The 21,455-nt window shown below is 39.6% G+C and overlaps 2 protein-coding genes and 1 pseudogene across 2 annotated transcripts; 2 read left to right on the top strand and 1 right to left on the bottom strand.

Moving 5' to 3' along the window:
• LOC137746172 (pectin acetylesterase 12-like) lies at window positions 1-2,474 on the top strand. The gene is made up of 12 exons (XM_068486252.1): window positions 1-199; window positions 330-412; window positions 582-711; window positions 806-879; window positions 1,014-1,100; window positions 1,187-1,311; window positions 1,432-1,492; window positions 1,592-1,645; window positions 1,730-1,807; window positions 1,908-2,013; window positions 2,127-2,269; window positions 2,376-2,474. The coding sequence occupies exons 1-12, from the start codon at window positions 7-9 to the stop codon at window positions 2,463-2,465; spliced, it is 1,224 nt and encodes a 407-aa protein (XP_068342353.1). The 5' UTR covers window positions 1-6; the 3' UTR covers window positions 2,466-2,474.
• Window positions 2,475-12,210: 9,736 nt separating this feature from the next.
• LOC137745533 (uncharacterized) lies at window positions 12,211-12,828 on the bottom strand. Its single transcript, XM_068485495.1, has 2 exons — window positions 12,675-12,828; window positions 12,211-12,557 (listed from the first exon to the last, which is right to left on the bottom strand). The coding sequence occupies exons 1-2, from the start codon at window positions 12,826-12,828 to the stop codon at window positions 12,211-12,213; spliced, it is 501 nt and encodes a 166-aa protein (XP_068341596.1).
• A 5,340-nt stretch (window positions 12,829-18,168) lies between these two features.
• LOC137746092 (pectin acetylesterase 12-like) lies at window positions 18,169-20,951 on the top strand (annotated as a pseudogene).
• The last annotated feature ends 504 nt before the right edge of the window (window positions 20,952-21,455 follow it).

The following is a 21,455-nucleotide window of genomic DNA, read 5'->3' as shown; positions in this document are numbered from 1 at the left end:
AGAGCCATGGTGAAGTTCTTGTGGGTTGGCATTGTGGCAGCACTTGTTTCCAGAGTTTGGGCTGATGGGTTTGTGGAGAACAGTATCAATGAGGCGGTGCCGCCTTTGTGGGAGGAGACCTATGGAAGCTCTAAGGCTGCAAGTGAGATATTGATGGTAGGGCTAACCCTCGTCGAAGGAGCTGCTGCTAAAGGAGCAGGTATGTCATACATTGATGTACTCTAAAACTTTCACAGTTCATAAATTCTTATTCGTTCTAATGCTTGTTATCTAAGTTCTGTCTCCTTTTTTTGGGCTACATTACATCCTTGTGAATTTGGCTCTTGCAGTATGCTTGGATGGAACAGTTCCAGCGTATCATTTGCACCGCGGATATGGATCGGGGGTGAATAGTTGGCTCATTAAGTTTCAGGTTTGTGAGACTAATCAGAAAATTATCGCTATAGGGATAATTACATCATATAGATGGTTCCAGGAAACTCACACTTCAGAGCATGTTGTGAGGCTGAAGTTTTCAGATGACACGTTTTCTTTTAGTTGATTGGTAGCCAAGTAGCCTGCTTGATTCCTTGTTGATGCAGGGAGGAGCATGGTGTAACGATACCAGAAGCTGTTCTGACCGCAAGTTTACACCATTTGGATCATCAACGCGCATGGAAACGGAGATGCCATTTTCTGGAATACTAAGCAATCAAGCTGAACAAAATCCTGGTTTTCGATCACAAACTTAATGGATCTGATTTTTTTTTTTTTTCTTTCTAGTTTAGCTGTTTTGATCCTTATCTTGTCATATCTGGGATTGTAGAGTTTTTCAACTGGAATAGAGTACTGCTTCGCTATTGTGATGGCGCTTCATTTTCTGGGGATAGCGAAAATAAGGTCTGGTGGAAGTTCTTGCCATTTGCATTTTTTGCACAAAATAGTGATCGTGACCATAATATGGAAGGGACCCTAAATATTTCTATACATTTCGTGTACATCAGATGCTAACATATAGTGATTCTGCATTTTAGAAAGAACATCTGCAATATAGAGGACAGCGGATATGGTTGTCTGCAATGGACGATTTGATGTCAAAGGGCATGTGCGACGCCAATCAGGTACAACATACTTTATCATCCTCAAGATCTATTCCTGTTCCCATGTTATGGCTCTTCTTGCAACATATTAATCAATCATACATTAGGCTCTTCTTTTTGGTTGCTCTTCCGGCGGCCTGTCATCTATTCTGCACTGTGATGAATTTCGGGGCTTATTTCCCACAACTACAAGGGTGAAGTGCTTGAGTGATGGCGGATTTTTTATTGACGCGTGAGTAGTACTATCTATAATGCCTTTACTCTTTTGCTGCATTATTTACATGCAGACATGTACTTACTAGCTAGTTATAAACACTTTGATTTTGTTCGGTGACCCTGTATGGAATTGTAGAGTTGACATCTCCGGTGGGCGCACACTAAGGGATATTTATACTGGTGTTGTAAGCTTGCAGGTAAATATGTTATTAACTTGAAATTTATTGTTCTGAAATCCTGGCAACATTTTAAGGAATTCTAATGTGCGCTTATGTAAATTCCTTTGATTATCACAGGGGGTGCGAGAAAATCTGCCGCGATTCTGTACTAGTCACCTCGACCCTACTTCGGTAATCAATTTTTTTCCACTTGCAGTTTTCAATTTGAAGATAGGTGGTAGCATAATAAGTTGTGCACTACTTCTTTCTTTGCAGTGCTTCTTTCCTGAGAACTTAATTGCGAACATTATAACTCCGCTCTTTATACTCAATTCAGCATATGATTCATGGCAGGTAATTATTCATTATTCATTTTAATGTCTTAATTGAGACTTTCTTAAAGGACTTTTAATTAAAAAAATTAATTTCATTGTATTTTCCCACTTGAAATCAGATCTATAACAGTTTAGCTCCACCATCAGCAGATCCCCGCAGTGAGTGGAACAGTTGCAGATTAAACCTTGCAAGTTGTTCGGCATCACAGATGCAAATTCTGCAAGGTGAAATCCCACAAACAAGGAATTTTTTTCAACTCTTAAATCTTGCAAAAGCTTCAGAATTTCAGAAACAAACCGTGTAACTATTGTGACATTATATTTCTGGAATGGAACAGGATTCAGGAATCAAATGCTGAATGCAGTAAAACAATTCTCGTTGTCTAATCAAACTGGGATTTTCATAAATTCATGTTTCGCGCACTGTCAAACGGGGCAAAGTGAATGGTTTTCACATGATTCTCCAGCTGTTGGAAACAAGGTGAGCCTGTATTAACTACCAACACACACAAACAGAAACAGAAACACACGCATTATATGTAGGGCTCAGAGATATCTAAAGTTACAAATGTGACGGATTATTGCAGACAATTGCAGAAGCTGTTGGAGATTGGTATTTTGATCGAGCGGAGGTTAAGGTTGTTGATGAAACTTGCCGCCATTTGGCTCTCAAATGAGCATTGTTTGATCGATTATTTGCATGGTAATTGTATTGTGTTGTCTGCACTATAATACTATCCCTTCTGCTTAATGAAATAACTAAACTGAAATCAATAGAATTCTGTTACCAAAGTTCAAAGACCAAAAAACAAATGAATGAATTGGATAAAAAACAGTAAAACATATGACTAAGGAGAATGCCAACGCATTGTTCAACGAGCGCCTGCAGATGATTGAAGAATATTCTCATTCTTCCATGGTGAGAATAATGATTAGTGTGGTGATACCTGATTCCTTGTCTCCAATACAGTCAATCTCCGTTCATGGTCTGGACACAATTTCCCCCTACTCTACCGGGCACAAAATTCAAGCAGTGTACCTGGAAGTATGATGATATTTAGCGTTGGATGCGTATACTTGGCCATTGTCATGTAGTTCATGTACATGTTTCAGGGGTGATTTGTATTTTTACATAACCATAATCTATATATGTATTTTGTATACCAAATGTATAGAGAAAATGGAGCCAATTCTTAAGCAGAATCCGTTCATCAGTAGCTGGAGTAGGATCTGCTCTTGCAAAATTAAGAAGAGACGTATCTCAGTAAAGTAGGCACAATCAAATCTCCATTATCCCAGTTAAGTGTCTCTTCCTAATTAAGCGGAAACATGGCGATAAATCTCCACAATATTAGTATGCATATCGTTGACGATATGTAGTCCATGTTGTAGCCAATCCAGCTACAATTCAGTGGGATCCCGCCATAGAGAAAATTGACCCTGAAAAATATCTGAAGATTGATAGGAATTTGATTGTCTTGTTTATCAAAATCAGTGTGATTGTTACATACATGACTTGGCAAACACTCTGTCCTTAACGAACTACTTACACCTTTAGTTGTGTGAAAAAGCTGAATCCTATTAAAAGATGTGTAAGATTTAATCAAGGATTAACGTACATTCCCAACCTTTCCGATTTAGGTTTTGAGCTTCGTTTTCATAGCCATGATTTCAAAGGTTTGAGTGGGGTAGAAATTGAGGCAGAGGAGAGCCATGGAGAAGTTCTTGTGTGTAGGCATTGTGACAGCACTTGTTTTCATGAGGCAGCAAAGCCCTTGTTGAAGACCTATGGAGGAACCTCCAAGGCTGCAAATGGCATACTGATGGTAGGGCTAACCCTCATCGAAGGAGCTGCTGCCAAAGGAGCAGGTATGCATGCACTGATGCATTCAAGAAAATTCGCAGTTCTTTTTTTTATTTTTTTTAAAGTTTTGTTAAACAACGATATATAAAGAATTTTCACAGTTCTTAGTCCATGTCATTAATGATAGTTAATTCTTGTTATTTTGAGTAATGTCCCAATTTTATTTTGGTAAATTTCGCTCTTGCAGTCTGCTTGGATGGAACAGTACCTGCTTATCATTTGCATCGTGGATATGGATTGGGGGCGAATAGTTGGCTCATTCACCTTCAGGTCTGTGAGAAGAAACTCACACTTTAGAGCATGTTGTGACTGAAATAATCAGATTACGAGTTCATCTTTCCTTTTAGTTATACTCTCTCTCTCTCTCTCTCTCTCTCTCTCTCCCCCTCTCTCTCTCTCGTTCTTTTTGTGGCAGGGAGGAGCATGGTGAAACGACATCAGAAGTTGTTCTAACCGACAGTATTCAGCGTATGGATCATCAGCACGCATGGAAACAGAGATAGCATTTACTGGAATACAAAGAAACGCGGCTGAAAAAAAATCCAGGTTTTCTCCTCAAACATAATACTCAAATGTTAAACCGATACCTGCGTCTCCTTTTTTTCTGTCTTGATCCTTATCATGTTTAGGAATGGGATTGCATATTTTTTTTTCAACTGGAATAGAGTATTGCTTCGCTATTGTGACGGCGCTTCTTTTCATGGGGACAGCGAAAATCAGGTGGGTATTCCATTCTTGCCATTTACAGTTCTCCAGAATATAGTGGCAGTGATTACAGTTGTGCTGAAAGACAAAAGGTGAGCAATAAAGATACAAGCTTAGGATCTCACATCCAGCTACCGGAATCAAAATTGACTTACTTGTATAGGAAGGTACCTTACGTATCTGTTTATATACGTAAATGTGAAGCTAAAATATAACGATTCTGCTTGTAGGAAAGAAAACTGTCACTTAGTGGGAAAAGGCTTTGTTGTTGTTGTTGTTGCTGCTTGTAGGAAAGAAAACTGCCATTTAGAGGACAGCGAATAGGGTTGTCTGCAATGGAAGATTTGATGTCCAATGGCATGCGCAGTGCAAATGAGGCTCCATATTCTTCTTGATTATTTTTGGCACCATAAATGCCCCCACACATGTTGGGTTGCTCGTAGGAAAGGGCAGTAGGTGTAGAGATCTTCTTGCTTTAGGAAACATAAGATTATTTCCTATTTTGATGTAGATTTTCTCTTTAATTTGAAATTAGATCATTTTAGGAAAGGGAAATAAATTTCTCTCAAAGCATATTTAAGTCCACCTTAAGTGGATTATTAAATCAACTTTGGAAAACGATTTATTCCACCCGACAAGAGAGAGAGAGCTTAGAGGATATTTGTTCCCCTTCCTCTAGCAATCTTCTACATCTTGCCCTTGCAAAGGATCGTCTTTCGTTGCTTGCTTCATCTTCTCCGCGCCACACCAAGGTAAGAAAATTTTAATTTTTCTCGTCTTCTTCTTGGATATTGTTGTCATGGGGCAGCCGTTGGGGTGGTGCAGCATGTCGGCTCGTAGGGGCCAGGAGTCAGCTTAGCATGGGCCGATGAGGTGTTGTGGCAGAGACCACTGCTTAGGCTGCTTGGCTTAGCTAGAGCCAAGGGAAGCTTGTGCGGCTAGGGCTGCAAATTGAAGCACTGGGGTGCAGTGCTAAGAGCCGCATGGCTTATGTCCTTTGGGCTCTTGCACTTGACACGAGCCAGGGCGGCGACTGAGATAAATGAGGAGGTCGCAGGCCTCATGAGTTGTTAGAATGATGGGCATGCAGGCCTTCTGCTTGCTAGTCCGAGAGAAAAAATGAAGGAAAAGCCAATATGGGTAGCTCCCTTGCTGAGTACCATGAATGGCGTTGGCTGCTTAGTTTTCTTCGCCGGGAGAAAAGTGGGCTACTCCTAAGAGATGAGGTAAAAAGGATCAAGGTGGATGCATTGGCTCATCTGATCGCTGTTGTGGAGCCTACTATGAATGAAGGTAGAAAGAAGAGATATTCCTCGCCTGCTTAAGAGATGTCGGTTAAGAAAAGAACTGAAAACTTCATCCCCTGCTCATGAGGGTCCGCCTGCTGCCGAAAAGCCTGTTATTGACATGACTTCTTCTAATGGGAAGAAAAATGAGGTTGTTAGATCTGAGCCTGTGGCGCCTGCCATGTTGAGAATGGCTAGTACAAATGCTGATAGGATTGCTTAGCGTAGAGGTCCTGTCATGCCCCCAGTGTCGAAGTTTGTACCAAGATGTCTGTTGGGAGCTAAGTCTTGTTCACCTTTGGATAGGCTTGTTATTATGAAGAGCGATAAGGTAGACTCTGCTGCTAAAGTGGTGCTAAGGCCCATTCTTTCAGCTGCTAAGATTGATTCGCCTGCTGGGAAGGATGAGATTGCTCACGTAGGTAGTCGTGAGAAATCCACTAAGCCTGCTTCTGGGAAGGCTGCTGAGATTTGTGCGTTTTTGAAACTAAATCTGCTTGAAGACATGGATGCTTATTTCTTTATTTCTCCGGAAGCCTTGCTTTTTTACTTTTGAGGCTTTTATTGGTGAAGTGTTCGGAGAGATTGATGCCCAGGTTAGAGCAGCCAGGGGTGAAGCGCCGGATAATGCAGCTGCTGAGAATGTCATGGCTGCTGAAGGTGTGGCGACCGAGTAGTCGTGGAGTGTCCAAGTTGTTGAAGAGTAGTCTTCTAGCTAGTCTTTAGGATTTTCTTTGTGTTCCTTGTTGCTTTTGCTTTGCTTGAACTCTTTCAGTCTTTGCTAGTCGTTTATCAATTTTGCTAGAAAATTTAATAAACTTGTTTCCTTCGCTTTTCTCCATCTTTGTTTCTTTTGTTCATGCCCTAACCTTTAGACTTTATAGACCAATGGCAGGCGTGATAATTTTCTATAAGCAGACATGCCGCGTAGCTTATGCAATTGTAGGTGTTGGTGTAGAACTTTTCAAAGTTGTTAGCTATAAGGTCGGCAGCCGGACACCTTACTTACAGAAGTAGACAAGTCTGCGTGACCACTAGGCTGTTAACCTTGGCTTTCTCTAATTCCGTAGGTTGCGTAGCTTGGCAGAGGTGAAACTTATCGACTACATAGCATGTCTGCAATAAATAAAGCTTCGTATATACACGCTAGCTTGTTTAACCTTTCACAAAAATGTATGGTTGTATAAGCCCAACATGGCTTTACTACTCGAAGGGCAAGCCCTAGGTAATTTTCTGGAAACCGTAGGCTACCTTAGTGCACTCAGTAGCAGCTTTAGGGTTCTAGGGCAGCCGTCTGTAGGGCATACTGCACAATGTGCCCCCTTCGTCTCTAGGGCCTGATTGCCTGCGAATTAGGCCAAGAAACCCAAAATCCTTTAGCTAGCTAAGCCTTGAAAAAGGCCATTGTGGCTAATTCTGGGAATCCAGGCACAAGCCATCGTGCACTTAGTTATACCAGGGCAGCCCGGCTCATCCACGTCTAGATATTCAGAGTGTAAGTTTATCCTCTCGCCTTGGAGAACAGACTCATGTGAGTGTTAGTGAATTGATTTACCATCTCGCACTAGAGAGCAATTAGTTTATCCTCTCGCACTGGAGAGCAGACCCAAATAAGTGTTAGGGAATTGGTTTACCCTATCGCACTCGAGAGCATGGTTGGTCCCTCAGGGGGCTTAATTTCTACGATAAGTCACTAAGAAGGGCGCAGTCTTCTATTGAAGTGCAGAAATGATCCGTTGTTGTAAGCATGCAGCCGAACCAAGTTATAAACTACTTCTGAATTCCTCATTGAAAAACGAGTGAAACGAACGAGAACTTAGGTGTAAGGTAGGAGCTGCATAACAACTAGATAGTCATCAGCTTATGAAGTAGTGCCCACTGAGCTACTTAAGTCTTCGCGCTTTGATGTAGTGGGAGGTCACGTATGGTACTTCTTCAAATTGTAGGCATTCCACTATGTTTCGATCTTTTTATTGTTCATGGTGGCAAGGGTGTAGCTACTATTAATGTCTACTCTACTGATCTTGTATAGACCTTCCCATATGGGATTTATCTTATTGGAGACTTCTCTGCGAGTAATAATGAAGGCTTTTAGGACTAGATCTCTGGGCTGGAACTGTCAGATCTTGGCCCTTTTGTTATGGCTGGAGAAGAGCTACTGCTGGTAGACTACGATGCGGGTAATGATATGTTCACGTTTTTCCTCTGCCAGATATAAGCTTGTGGCCATCTCCTTACTGTTCTGCTCAATGCTTGGCAGTGGAGTGCTGATACTCGGTTTGATGACATTGGGATGAATGATTTCTTCTAAGCCAAATGCTAAAGAAAAAATAGTTTCATCAATTGCTCATCTTTTGGTGGTGCAATATGCCCATAGATCAAGGAGTTCGTCTGGCTATTTTCCTTTTTTATCGGTGAGAGATTTCTTGAGGCAGTCGAGAATCGTCTTGTTGGATGCTTTGAAGTCTAGAGTGATCGACTTCTCGGGCATCAAGCTGTCTGGGGTGACAAGGACCATGCCTGCTCCCGAACCTTTGTAGTTAGATGCGTCGTCGACAGGCAAATGTCAGAAGTCTCTATCGGTTAAAACAGGCGCGGCTAGGCATGCTCGGCTACCTCCGAGGTGTCTTTGGGTCGTTCTGGTGCGTCTTCTAGGCTAGGCGTGAAGGCGCAGTAGGGAAAGCTGTGGAGCCATCGTTGGGTTGTCCTTTTACACACAGCAAGAGATGCTCAATTACCGGTAAATGTTGCTCTTATGTAGGATCTTTTGGGACTACGAGGACAAAACTTGTTTCCGAGTATGTTCTTCTAATGTTCGTCTGCCCTTAGAGCGCCTTTTGGGCCAAGTTGTTGCATTCGTCAGAAAACTTTGCATCTGCCTGTGTCTACACTTTTATTGTCGTGCATCTGGATTAGACGGAATAGTGCGTCATGAGGATGACTGTGTGCATCTGAAGGTAAAATATGAGCTTCCGGGTTGCAACAACTGTCGCCAAAGTTAGCTTTTGAATTTTTGGCAGCATCAAGGAGAGCTTTTGAACTGTGGAATACAGGTAGTCGAGCCCCCATCTCTTTTCGTATAATGGTAGAGCTTATTGCTGCTTTAGATACCGTCAAACATGTGAATAAGTCATCCGCTGCTTCCGGTTTGGATAGTAGGGAGGTGACGTCGGGTACTTCTTCAAGTCCTTGAATGTGCATTGGTGAGCCTCGTCTCAAAGTGCATGCTTCTCTGCTAAAGCGAAAAAGTCTGCTAGAGTTAAACCTTCTTTCATGATCAAGTTTCCAAACAACGGGTGGTCTGCTGGAAGTTCATTTTGGAAGGTTACTCTAGCTATCGAGTTGTTGCATCTGAAATCCTTGCCTTCTCTACTTTGAACATCTTCACATAGTCACGAAGCGACTCATTTGGATTCTTCTTGACGTTGAACAAATGGTCAGACTTCTTCTTAATCGAGCGATAAGATGAATATTCTTTAGTGAAAACCAAAGAAAGTTCGTCAAAACTCCCGATGAATTATGGTGGCAGGGTGTAGAACCAATCTTGGGCCTTGCCTTGTAGAGTGGTGGCGAATATCTTGCACATAAAATCGTCATTGTTTCAATAGAGGATCATTGTGCTTCTGTTGTGCTTTAGGTGTTTCTCCAGGTCTCTATCCCTTTTGAAAAATGTGAAATGTGGCATGCTGAACTCGCGTGAAGGCTCTGCCTGCTCAATCTCCTACGTGAAAGGTGACCTGCTTATGTTGGTTATGTCCCGTTGTAGTGCCTCGCTGGTGACCTTGTTGCGTTCGAAATCGCGCAATCGCTTGGTCAAGAGTTTCTTTACTTCTTCTTGAATTTTCCTTTATTGGGGTAGTTGAGCTCTCGGCTACCCTCAGTTGTGACTTACTGGTCTAGGCTACTCTTCCATGTGTTTGACTCATCTATGTCGTAGATGCAGTGCATGTGGTGCGTTCCTAGCAGGCGAGCGAATTCTTCGCAGGCTGCCGATTGAACTTGAGCCTAATTGAGTGACTAATTTTCTCCGTCTGTCGTGCTACCTACTCCGATATGAGGTGGAGGATGCTCCTTATGAGCTTAGCCGTGAATGAACATTTCACCTGAAAAGTTACTCATGTTGACTTTCAGAGTGTAGCCATAACCGTGAATGTATGCTTATTCGTATGCCTAGTTGAGAGTGCATACTCCTCCGCGTGCTAAGACTGGAGTACACATTATCTCGATGGCCTAGTCGGGAGTGTACACTGCCTGAACACTTAGTTTGTGGCTGGTCAGGTGGCTATTTGTTGGGACGTTGCTGAAGAGGTTCTTCGTCTGCCCTTGTCCTACTTCGGATGACCTCGTCTAGAACACGTTGCATCTTAGTGCACTGTAAGAGCTGGTTCACCAAGGTCGTATGCTGTGCAAGGGCACTCGTCAACTCTATGATTTGTCAAGACAAGTGTTGTTCTCCATTTGGGTTGGAAAAGCTTGGAAGGAATGCGTCTCCTTGAGCAATGGAAGTGTGCCAGACTCCGGGGTGCGAAATTTGAGTTGGGAAATGTCAAATCCGTAGAGAAATGTGGTGAAAATGCCCCTAGTTTGATCATAGGCTCAGAAAATTGAAGCCAGGAAGGTTGAACCAATCTTGGACCGATTTGGGCTGCTTGGAAGACCACGAGAGAAAGCTGGGCCGCGGGAGCAGGCTAGGCCACATGAGTAGGTTAGGCCACGGAAGTGAGTTGCTCGGCGGAAGCAAGCTGGGCCACGGAAGTGGGCTGCTCGACGTGTGGCGCACACGGGTGTGAGGCTTGGGCTCAGCTTGGCAACGCGTTGGGTTTGGACAGCACCGGCATGCTCAGCTATGGCTTGGGCCCTTGAAGGTTGAAGTAGCACGGCTTGGGCTGTGACCTTGGAGCCATGGGTTTTGCGAAAGGTGGCTGCCACGGTGGTGCCCCGTGGGGGTGCCATTCCGTTTACTGTTATGTTGAGCCTTGTAGATCACCGCAGTCTTAATCCTTAGACGTTGGAATTTCCATTTGTCGAGGTTTCCGAATCTTTTGCCATTGTACTTTTCTTTTACGTTTTATCAAAGAATTTTTAGAAATAAAGATTCTAAGAATAAGAACGTACGAAAAATCTACAAATAAGCAAAGAAACAAAAAAAACCTTAGATGCAAGAGTCTTCTACAAGCATGTGACTCAACTCTCAATGAAAACACTAGTTTGTGGATGCAAATTTCTTCCTCCTTTTTCTTGGACAAAATTGCACCTACAAAACAAATAATATCTTTGGTCAAGGCCAAAAGCCTCACACGACCTCCGATGCCAAAGTTAAAATTTTGAGGGAAAAGTGTTTAGAGAATTTAATAAGAGTGTAAAACTTAGGTTTTTAGAGAAAATGGGGTAATATATATAGGGCATGGCCAGCCCTCTTTGGAGAGATGGTAACTGGCCCTTTGTGGCATTTTTAGGTGTAATTGGTAGTTAATTAGCCAATTAATAGATTAATTAGGTAATAAATCAATTAATTAGCTAATTAATATAATTTGAAAGGAATGTTTTGGGGGTTACCTTGTGGAGAAGATTTGATGAGGATGGATGAAATAGGTTTTGAATAAATACCTATTTTGGGCACTTTTGACTTGATTGTAGGATGATTATCCACTGAGCGCGTAGGAATTCCAGTGTTCCTAGAGGGTAATTTTGTCTTTTTACTCTAGAATCCACATGTCACCTCTGTATTCTTCTTGATTATTTTTGGCTTCACAATTCTGTAGATAGTCACCTCGATCCTGTTTCGATAATCAAGATTTTTTTTCCTCTGCTATAATTGATTTGAAAATAGTGGTAGCATAAAATAAGTTGTGCACTACTTTTTGCTTGATAGTGTTTCTTCCCTGAAAATTTTATCGCGAACATTACAACCCTGCTATTTATACTCAATTCAGCATATGATTCATGGCACGTAATTGTTCATTGTTTTTAATAAGGTCTAACTTCACAATTACTAGATGAAGTTTAATGAAATAATTCATTGAGCTGTATTTTCCCACTTAAAACCAGATCCCATACAGTTTAGCTCCACCATCAGCAGATCCCCGTTGTGAATGGAAGAGTTGTAGATTAAACCTTTCAAGTTATTCTGCATCGCAAATGGAAATTCTGAAAGGTGAAATCCCACGTATCAGATGAACTCTTAAATCTCATGACTCTCCAGCTGTTGGAAACAAGGTGAGCATGTTCCAGCACAGAAGAAAGACACACACATAGTATGAATCCAATGTTATTTTGTGTGCTGGATTATTGTAGACAATAGCAGAAGCTGTTGGAGATTAGTTTTTTGATCGAGCAGAGGTTAAGGTTGTCGATAAAACTTGCCGCCATCTGGCCCTCGGATGAGCATAATCTATACTACAGTACTAATCCTCAGCGGCGGAGCGAGGAATTTAAGACAATGAGGTCAAAAAATAGCTTTCAAAAATCGATATACTTTCATTTACAATTGTCCACGACATGTTCTCATATTTTGGAAGCGTCGTATTACAACATCATTATTAATAGCTTTCAAAAATCGATATACTTTCATTTACCCATCCTATTACGATGTGGATTCTTCACAATTTTCATCACCGAAAAAGCTTTTTCAACTGAAGCAGTCGCAACAGGTAAAATCAATGCTAATTTTACTAGCAAGTACACCAAGGGATACTGTCTATCCCTCTTTGTCTCCACCAACTTTTGTGCAAGGCTATTAATTCCTTTCAACGCAGAAAATTCATTATGCAAACGCATATCAAAAATATAATTCTTCAATTCATCTTCAAGAAGTGTGAGCTCCATATCAGAAAAATCTTTTGGATAAAATTGTGCAAGTCGAACTAACTTTTCAATGTCAAAAGCTAAGAATGAGTCATCTGGGCTTAAGCATGCTATACAAAGAAGCAACTATGTACTTGTCTCATTAAAACGACTGTTCAACTCTTGAAATTGCTTATCAATAACATCAATAAAGAGATCTACATGTTAGCGATGAAGGTTTGTCTTACGCCGTGACCTCCCTCGAGCTACAAAGATATCATTCATATCAGGAATATCAATATCATGCTTGACACAAAAAGAAGAAACTTTATCAAGCCAAGCATCCCATCCATTATCCCTCATTGCTTGTAGTTGTTGCTTACATGCTTTGACTAAAGCCATAGCACTCACTATATCGAGATCTTTCTTTTGCAATGCATGTGACAACTGTGACATCTCACATCGCCCAGGGAAGTGATCCTTATATGTATATTCCCATCCCTACCTAGCATGAGGCCTTTTGGGAGCTCACTAGCTTTAGGTTCTATGGGAACTCCGAAGTTAAGCGAGTAGCGTGCGAAAGCACTCCTAGGATGGGTGATCCATCGGGAAGTTCTCGTGTGAGTTCCCAAAAACAAAACCGTGAGGGCGTGATCAGGACCCAAAGCAGACAATATCATGCTACGGTGGTGGAGCGGGCTCGGGAAATGGTCCCGCCCGGGCCGGGATGTGACAACAACACATTTGTGATTCCCAATATTTCTTTCATCAGAAAAAGGCTACAGACAAAATCAAAATATTTCAAAACATTTAACAAAATATCCGCTTCACCTCATTGATCAAGACTTTCACCATCATCTACAATCATCTCAAGCACCTCAATTACGGAAGAGAACATATTAATCAAGCTTACCAAAGTACATAGTGTGAGCCCCAATGTGCATCACTTGCACGTATAAGACTAGTTTCTTGGTTCAAGCCTTGCCCACTTGGAAGCTCATAATTTTGAATAGCTTCCATAACCTTGGCTTGTTGTCTTTCTCTAACCATGTCTTGACATTTACATGATGCTCCAACAATAGAAACAACATTATTAACCAAGCAGAAAAAAGAGCCAATTTGAATATGATTTTTTGCCACGGCTATAAGAGCAAGTTGAATATTCACTTTCATCATGACCATGAAAAGCAAGACCTTATCGCAATAAAAAGCGAATGCAATCAAATGATGCATTCAAACGAGTGCGATAATCAATACATGCTTGATCCGACTGCTTGTGGATAATTGTTTTAATATGTTGATTTTGATTCATTAAAGCTTTACAATGAAGTAAAGCTTGGTTGTGAGCACTATTAGGACCTCTAACATGAACTCGAAGTCGACATTTTTTCTTCCAAATATGAAACCCTTTGCTAGTAAAATTGGCATTACTTGCTTACTCCAGAATTTCTAGCTTGAAGAGATAACAGTTTCGACAAAAAACAACATTTTTGGATATGCTATACTCCAACCAAGTAGAAAGGTCATCGAACCATTTCAGATTAAAACTGCGTTGTACTCTTGCAAATGACGTATATGGAAATTGATGGGTTCGAGGTTGAACCAATTCCCTTTGTAAATAAGTTCTTCAGACTTGATCTTTAATATTTGGATCATATTTTAATATCCGGAGTCGAAGCCCAGGATCTCCTGGAAGATTTGCCAGTATACTTTCTATGTTATTTTCATTTGAACTTTCAGGAATATCCGTTGTAGATGGTGAGAGGTTATCTTCAATTGATTTTCTCTTAAAATACCTCTCCATAACTCTTTTAAATAATACCAAAAAGAGTCAACAACATAATATAAATTTGATCAAATTAACAGAAGCAGAGTTCACATAATCACAAACCAATACAAACCCCACAAACCTTAAGATAAACCCACAATTAATCTAAGAATCAATTTGCAGTATCAATCTGCAGCATTAGTTTGCAGCATCACTCTGTAGAATCAGTTTGCCACATCACTCTGCAAAATCAGTTTGCAGTATCACTCTGCATAATCAGTTTCCTACATGCCATGTTGACTTCAAGTACCATATCAATTGAGCATAATTTATGGATTCTTTCATGTTAGTGTTTTTAGTTGTTTATGAAATGTATTAAGTCTAATACCCAGACCTCCTCCTTCCCCAATCCATTCTATTATGCAATTCAGATTTCATTTTACATGTGATTGAATTTGTCTTATTCCTTTATTTTCCATTTGATTGCCTTATTTTTTTTCCTGCTACAACTTCATCATCGTATGTTAAAATCTTATATTGTTATCATTCATTTTGGTTTAGAATTACAATACATGAATTAATTAACATGAGTGAATTGATTCAATTTTTCTTATGATGGTTTTAAATTTCCCACCCCTCTTTCACTCAAATTCTCCCCTCTCCAAATTTAAAAACTCAAACAACTAAATAATGAAATTTCAGATTAGAGAAACTTACTAAAGGAAGGATGTCGAGCCGGAAGAATGCAACCTAGAGAACAAGAAAGATCGCTGGAACGGAAGAACGCACCTGGAGAACAAGAGAGATCGTTGGGTTCTGGTGTGGATTGGGTTCTGGGAAAAGTCACTTTTCTGACACCGTGAGAAATGGGTTTTGGGAAAAGTCACTTTTCTGATAGCATGGGAAAAGTCACTTTTCTAATAGAAGATGGTAATTGAAAGTTTATTAAAAGGGTCAAATATTTTTTTTTTAAAGGGGTCAAATATTTTTTTAAAGAGATAACTTATAAATCTATTGGGGTTAAGGGAGCCCCATGCCCCTGCATTGGCTCCGCCACTACTAACCCTACTACTGCTTAATGAAATAATTTGTAGTGCAATTGATATCTCAATAGAACTGCAAAGAACAAAATTGGATAGAAGACAGTAAAACATATGGCTAATGAGAAGGGAAGATTTGGTGTTATGTTAAATCCATCTAACACAATATGCAAGAAAAATATTTGCTTAATTAACAATAAATTTTATTCGTTGAAAAATGGTTAATTACACGATGTGTAGTTTAGGGCACCTAAAATGTTGATCTATGCTTAAAAAGTTTTTAACTCAGATGGTTAAAAGCATTCGCTTTTGCATGAGGTTCCATGTTTGAGTCTCCTTCAAACATATCGCTTGCATAAAAGAAAAAAAACATATTAATCCATGTCGTTTAAAAATTGCCAAAAAGAAATCTTATTACATATTTTTTAACCGTTGGTCCGTCCGGCTAGTCTGTTGCTAGGTATACATATATTTTTCAAACCTAGCACTCAATTGGCTCTTTTTTTGCTTACATAGTGTAACAATTTTTGCAAAATTTTAAATCAAATTCAAACATGCCTTAAATCACCATCTAACCGTCGAGATGATAATTATTTTAAATACATATATTAATAATGATCCATAATTCATGTAAATCTCACTTATATAGGTATGGTCTAGAGAGATCGTCAATAAATATGCTACAAATGGCAATATCCAATGTATAACATTTTTATTGTTCAAACTTTTCAACGTACCTGCAACTTTTTTTATAACTGTCACACAGTTACATTGGGTTATTTATTTAATTATATTATATTTCTTTTTAATTAATTCAACTCTACATTCCCACCGTCGAGATTCTTATTCTTTGCAATTGAGCGAGTGGGTTTTCAAATTGTCTTGTTCCTTCACCTTACTTCTTGTCACTTTCCCTACTTCAAGTCACTACTATTCTTTTTTTTAATTAATTGGGCCGTACTTAGCTTGGGATTTATACTTTGTTTTTAAGGTTAAATAAAGACCTGCAAATGACAGAAAGAAAAACAAAACAGAACAACACAGGTTGGCAATAATTGGAGTCATCTTTCTACTTAATTATATGATTAAATTGTTACTAATTATTGCACATAATTTGTTACTATTTTTGTGATGACTGCTACTAGCTAGCCACCATTATTAATGTGACCTCTCTACAATTGAACAAGTTAAAATTAGCTTCATTGCGTAGGTTAACTAAGAGTCCCCCCCCCCCTCCCAATACTTTTTCCACAACACATTTAATAAAACATCATGTAGAATAAACTGTATTTATAGGACAAGTAAATGATAGGTTTTGTTTGGTTCGAAGAACGAGACTCTCCTACTTATGTTAGGAATGAAATTCTCGTGTTTATGTTACAAACGCACTCCCCCCCCTTTCACCACTTTTTTCACAATATATTTAATATAACATCATGTAGAATAAATTGTATTTAATTATAGGACAAGTAAATCATAGGTTTTGTTTGGTTCGAAGAACGAGACTCTCCTACTTATGTTAGGAATGAAATTCTCGTGTTTATGTTAGGAACGCAATTCTCGCATTCATGTTAGAAATGAAACTCTCATGCTTATATTAGGAACACAACTCTCGTGCTCATGCAAGGAATGAAACTCTCGTCTTTATATATAAAAAATGGACTAGGTGGTATCGATTTGGCGCCCATGTAAACAAAAAAAATAGGCTCAATGAGTGCCCTATTAAAAAAAACATGAATTAATAAACTTGATAGTTTGACCGCCGGAGAGAAAAAATGGTGTAACAGTTTTTGCAAATTTTTAAATCAAATTGTGACACGCCTTAAACTACAAGGGTGCAAAGCTGCAGAGGATTTTCTTGCCAGTTTCAGAAAGCTAAAATTGAAATGTCAAATTCCCATGGAAGAAAAGCATTTCATAAAGATGTCTCAGAGCGCTCTTAGATTGCCACTAAGGATGAAGACCGAGGATATACAATTCAGAGACTTTACTGACCAGGCAAACCGTGGTTGTTGCCGCTTTTTCTTGTAGTGATTTTGGCATCAGAGTTTACTAATTGTCAAAGTTTCAGAGATAAGGTCAATCGTCCAACACTGATATATGTTGTCCCCAACTTAACTGCTAGCCCAGTAGGAATAAGATTTTATTCTAAAAGGTACGTATCAGTGTAATTAGGAATAGAACCATGTATGTAATATTAAGTTGTAAATTGTTTTGTCAAATTCCCGATGTCGGATTTCCATCCACAATCAAATTACAAACAATCTTCATTGTTGAACTTTTGATTGATACTTTTCAAAATAATTTGATTGTTCAGATGGTTTTTGTGTTCACCAAAAAGACTGCCTACTGACTTGGGAAGCACTGATCTATATATTGGACTTGCGGAGTAAGTTGCGTAAACTTTGAGGCCAAAGAAAGAGGGGACGTTTTTTGGAAGTAATCTTTGCTTTGAAGCATTATTCACATCCCCTAACAGTGTTGTTTTTTGCAGCAATAAAAAGAAGAAGATCGAAGTCTCCAGTCCAGGAGTCTGATGGTTTACCATGGTGCTGGAGAATGGAATTAGATTTTTCCTTTCGAAATCAAACACTCCATACTTCTGTTAAATTTAGGAAAATATGAAGTCATATATTTAGTTGAGTTATTCCCACAAGAATTTACTTCCTCTTTTTTCAATCTATTTCCTTTTTATGATATGATAAGTTGGGTAGAATGGAGTAAGAATTTAAAAAAATCTCATTTTGGTAAACTAATGTTCATGCACGTCTGGAGCTGTGAAAAAATGATTCCTAGGAAAATATGTATCAGATTTAACTAAGGAGTAACGTACATACATTTGAATCCTATCCGTTTCATTAGGATTCGAGTTTCGTTTTGGTAGCTAAGTTTTCGAGGACTTGGGTGGCGGATTGATTGAAGGAGAGCAGAGCCATGGTGAACTTCTTTTGGGTTGGCATTGGAACAGCACTTGTTTTCAGAACTTGGGTTGATGGGTTTGTGGAAGAGAAGAGTCTTGATGCGACGGTGCCTTCTTTGTTGGAGACCTATGGGAGCTCCAAGTCTGCAAATGACATACTCATGGTAGAGATAACACTCGTCGAAGGAGCTGCTGCCAAAGGAGCAGGTATGACATACATTGACGTACTCCAAAATTTACAGTTCTTAATTATTCCTTTATTTGTTTTAATTCACCTACTTTGCAGTCTGCCTGGATGGAACAGTACCTGCTTATCATTTGCATCGTGGATATGGATCGGGGGTGAACAGTTGGCTCATTCACCTTCAGGTTGGTGAGATAGTTTGAGGAAAATCAAAAAGTTCATGTTTTCATTTAGTTATTGTCTTATGGACTGCTTGATTCCTTTTACTTGATTGATTGCCAAGCTACCCTCTCAAGTCCTTTTTGATGCAGGGAGGAGCATGGTGTAATGACACCAAAAGTTGTTCTAACCGCAAATTTTCAGCATATGGTTCATCAGCACACATGGAAAAGGAGAGCATTTTCTGGAATACTAAGCAATAAATCTGAAGAAAATCCCGGTTTTCTCCTCATACTTAATGCTCCATTGTTTAAGGCAGATACCTTCATCTGCTTTTTTCTTTTTCTGTTTTTTGGTTCAGCCTTCTTAACCATTATCATGTAAGGGACTGCAGAGTTTTTCAACTGGAATAGAGTAGAACTTCGCTATTGTGATGGCGCTTCATTTTCTGGGGACAGTGAAAATCAGGTTGGTGGAATGTTCTTGCCATTTACCTTTTTTCCACAAAATTATGATAGTGATTAGTAGTAGTGCTGCAGCTTTTGGAATAAAAAATTGACTTCCTTGTATCAGAAGGTACGTCATGTATTTCTATCCGTAAGTGCAAATCAGAAGCTAAAATATAGTGATTCTTCTGTTAGGAAGCACAACTGCAATTTAGAGGACAGCGTATATGGTTATCTGCAATGGACGATTTGATGTCAAAGGGAATGCGCAACGCGAATCAGGTGCAACATTTATTCATGCTAAAGATATAATCCTGTTCCCGTGTTAAGCCACTTCTCAAAGAATATTAATCCATCGTACATTAGGCTCTTCTTTCTGGTTGCTCTGCCGGCGGTCTGTCATCCATTTTGCACTGTGATGAGTTTCGGAGCTTGTTTCCCACAACTACAAAAGTGAAGTGCCTGAGTGATGCTGGATTTTTTCTCGACGCGTGAGTACTATATCCGTAACGTCCTTTCCCTTTGTCAATATTCCTATCTAATTATCAACACTTGAAATTTTATTGGTGATTCTGTATGGAATTGTAGGGTTGATATATCTGGTGGATGCACACTCAGGGATTATTATAGTGGTGTTGTAAGCTTGCAGGGGGTGCAAGAAAATCTGCCGCGATTCTGTACTAGTCACCTTGACCCTACTTCGGTAATCAATTTTTTTTACTCTTGCACTTTTCAATTTGAAAATAGGTGATAGCATAATAAGTTGTACACTACTTCTTGCTTGGCAGTGCTTCTTTCCAGAGAACTTAATCGCGAACATTACAACCCCGCTCTTTATACTCAATGCAGCATATGACTCATGGCAGGTAATTGTTCACTATTCATTTTAATGTCTTAATTGAGAGTTACTGAAAGGACTTTTACTGAAAAAAATTCATTGCATTGTATTTTCCCACTTGAAATCAGATCTATAACAGTTTAGCTCCACCATCAGCAGATCCCCGAGGCGAGTGGAACAGTTGCAGAGTAAACCTTGCAAGTTGTTCGGCATCACAGATGCAAATTCTGCAAGGTGAAATCCCACAAACGAGGAATTTTTTCGACTCCTAAATCTTGCAGAAGCATCAGAATTTCAGAAACAAACTGTGTAACTATTGTGACATTATTTTTCTGGAATGGAACAGGATTCAGGAATCAAATGCTGAATGCAGTAAAACAATTCTCGGTGTCTAATCAAACTGGGATGTTCATAAATTCGTGTTTCGCGCACTGTCAAACGGGGCAAAGTGCATGGTCTGCTCATGATTCTCCAGCTGTTGGAAACAAGGTGAGCCTGTTTTAACTACCAACACACAAAAACAGAATCAGAAACACATGCATTATATGAAGGGATAAGAGTTTGAAGATATCTAAAGTTAATAATGTGACGGATTATTGCAGACAATTGCAGAAGCTGTCGGAGATTGGTATTTTGATAGAGCAGAGGTTAAGGTTGTTGATGAAACCTGCCGCCATCTGGCTCTCGAGTGAGCATTGTTTGATCGATTATTTACATGGTCATTGTATTGAGTTGTAGGTACCATAATGCTAGCCCTTCTGGTTAATGAAATAACTTTGTAATAATTGGAGTCAATAGAATTCTACAAAGAACAAAAAACAAATGAAAGAATTGGAGAAAACGGTAAAACATATGGCTAATGAGAATGCCAACGCATTGTACAACGAGTGCCTGCAGACGATTAAAGAATATGCCTGCAGATGATTGAAGAATGTTCTCCTTCTTCCATGGTGACAATGGTGAGTAGTTTGGTGATGCCGGATTCCTTGTCTGGACGATGAATTGGGTCCTTGTCTCCAACACAGTCAATCTCTGGTCATGGTCTGGACTCTGGACCTGATTTCCCTCTACCCTCCAGACACAAATTCAAGCAGTGTACTTGGAAGTATGATGATATTTATTGTTGGATGCGTATACATGGCCTTTGTCATCTAATTCATGTACATGTTTCGGGAGTAATTTGTATTTTGACATAATCATAATATATATATATATGTATGTATGTATGTATGTATTTTATATACCAAATGTATAGAGAAAATTGGGCCAATTCTTGAGCAGAATCCGTTCATCTGTAGCTCTAGCAGGATCCGCTCTCGCAACATCTAGAGACGTACCCCAGTAAAGTAGGCACAATCAAATCTCCATTATCCCAGTTAAGTGTCTCTTCCTAATTAAACGGGATCCATGTCGATAACATCTGTGCAACTACTGTATTACTATGCATATCGTTGACGATATGTTGTCCATGTTGATACCAATCCAGCTACAATTCAGCGGGATCCCGCCATAGAGAAAATTAACCCTGAAAAACATCTGAAGATTGATAGGAATTTGATTGCCTTGTTTATCAAAATCAGTGTGATTGTTACATACATGACTTGGCAAACACTGTGTCCCTTATAAACTACTAAAACCCGTAGTTGTGTGGATTGGAAAGGCCTTGAATTGTTC

Source organism: Pyrus communis, chromosome 9 (assembly GCF_963583255.1).
Source record: "Pyrus communis chromosome 9, drPyrComm1.1, whole genome shotgun sequence".
Lineage (NCBI taxonomy): Eukaryota > Viridiplantae > Streptophyta > Magnoliopsida > Rosales > Rosaceae > Pyrus > Pyrus communis.
Note: the sequence above shows the minus strand (reverse complement) of the source record. Positions and strands in the feature narration are given on the sequence as shown.

What these genes read in the sequence shown, in the direction of transcription:
- LOC137746172 (XM_068486252.1), top strand. Translation starts at nt 7, where the DNA reads ATGGTGAAGTTCTTGTGGGTTGGCATTGTGGCAGCACTTGTTTCCAGA. An exon ending in CTGGTGTTGTAAGCTTGCAG is followed by an intron (nt 1,493 to 1,591) that starts GTAAATATGTTA and finishes TGATTATCACAG; the next exon opens with GGGGTGCGAGAAAATCTGCC. An exon ending in ACAGATGCAAATTCTGCAAG is followed by an intron (nt 2,014 to 2,126) that starts GTGAAATCCCAC and finishes GGAATGGAACAG; the next exon opens with GATTCAGGAATCAAATGCTG.
- LOC137745533 (XM_068485495.1), bottom strand. Translation starts at nt 12,828, where the DNA reads ATGGCTTTAGTCAAAGCATGTAAGCAACAACTACAAGCAATGAGGGAT. An exon ending in AGCTCGAGGGAGGTCACGGC is followed by an intron (nt 12,558 to 12,674) that starts GTAAGACAAACC and finishes TTCTTTGTATAG; the next exon opens with CATGCTTAAGCCCAGATGAC.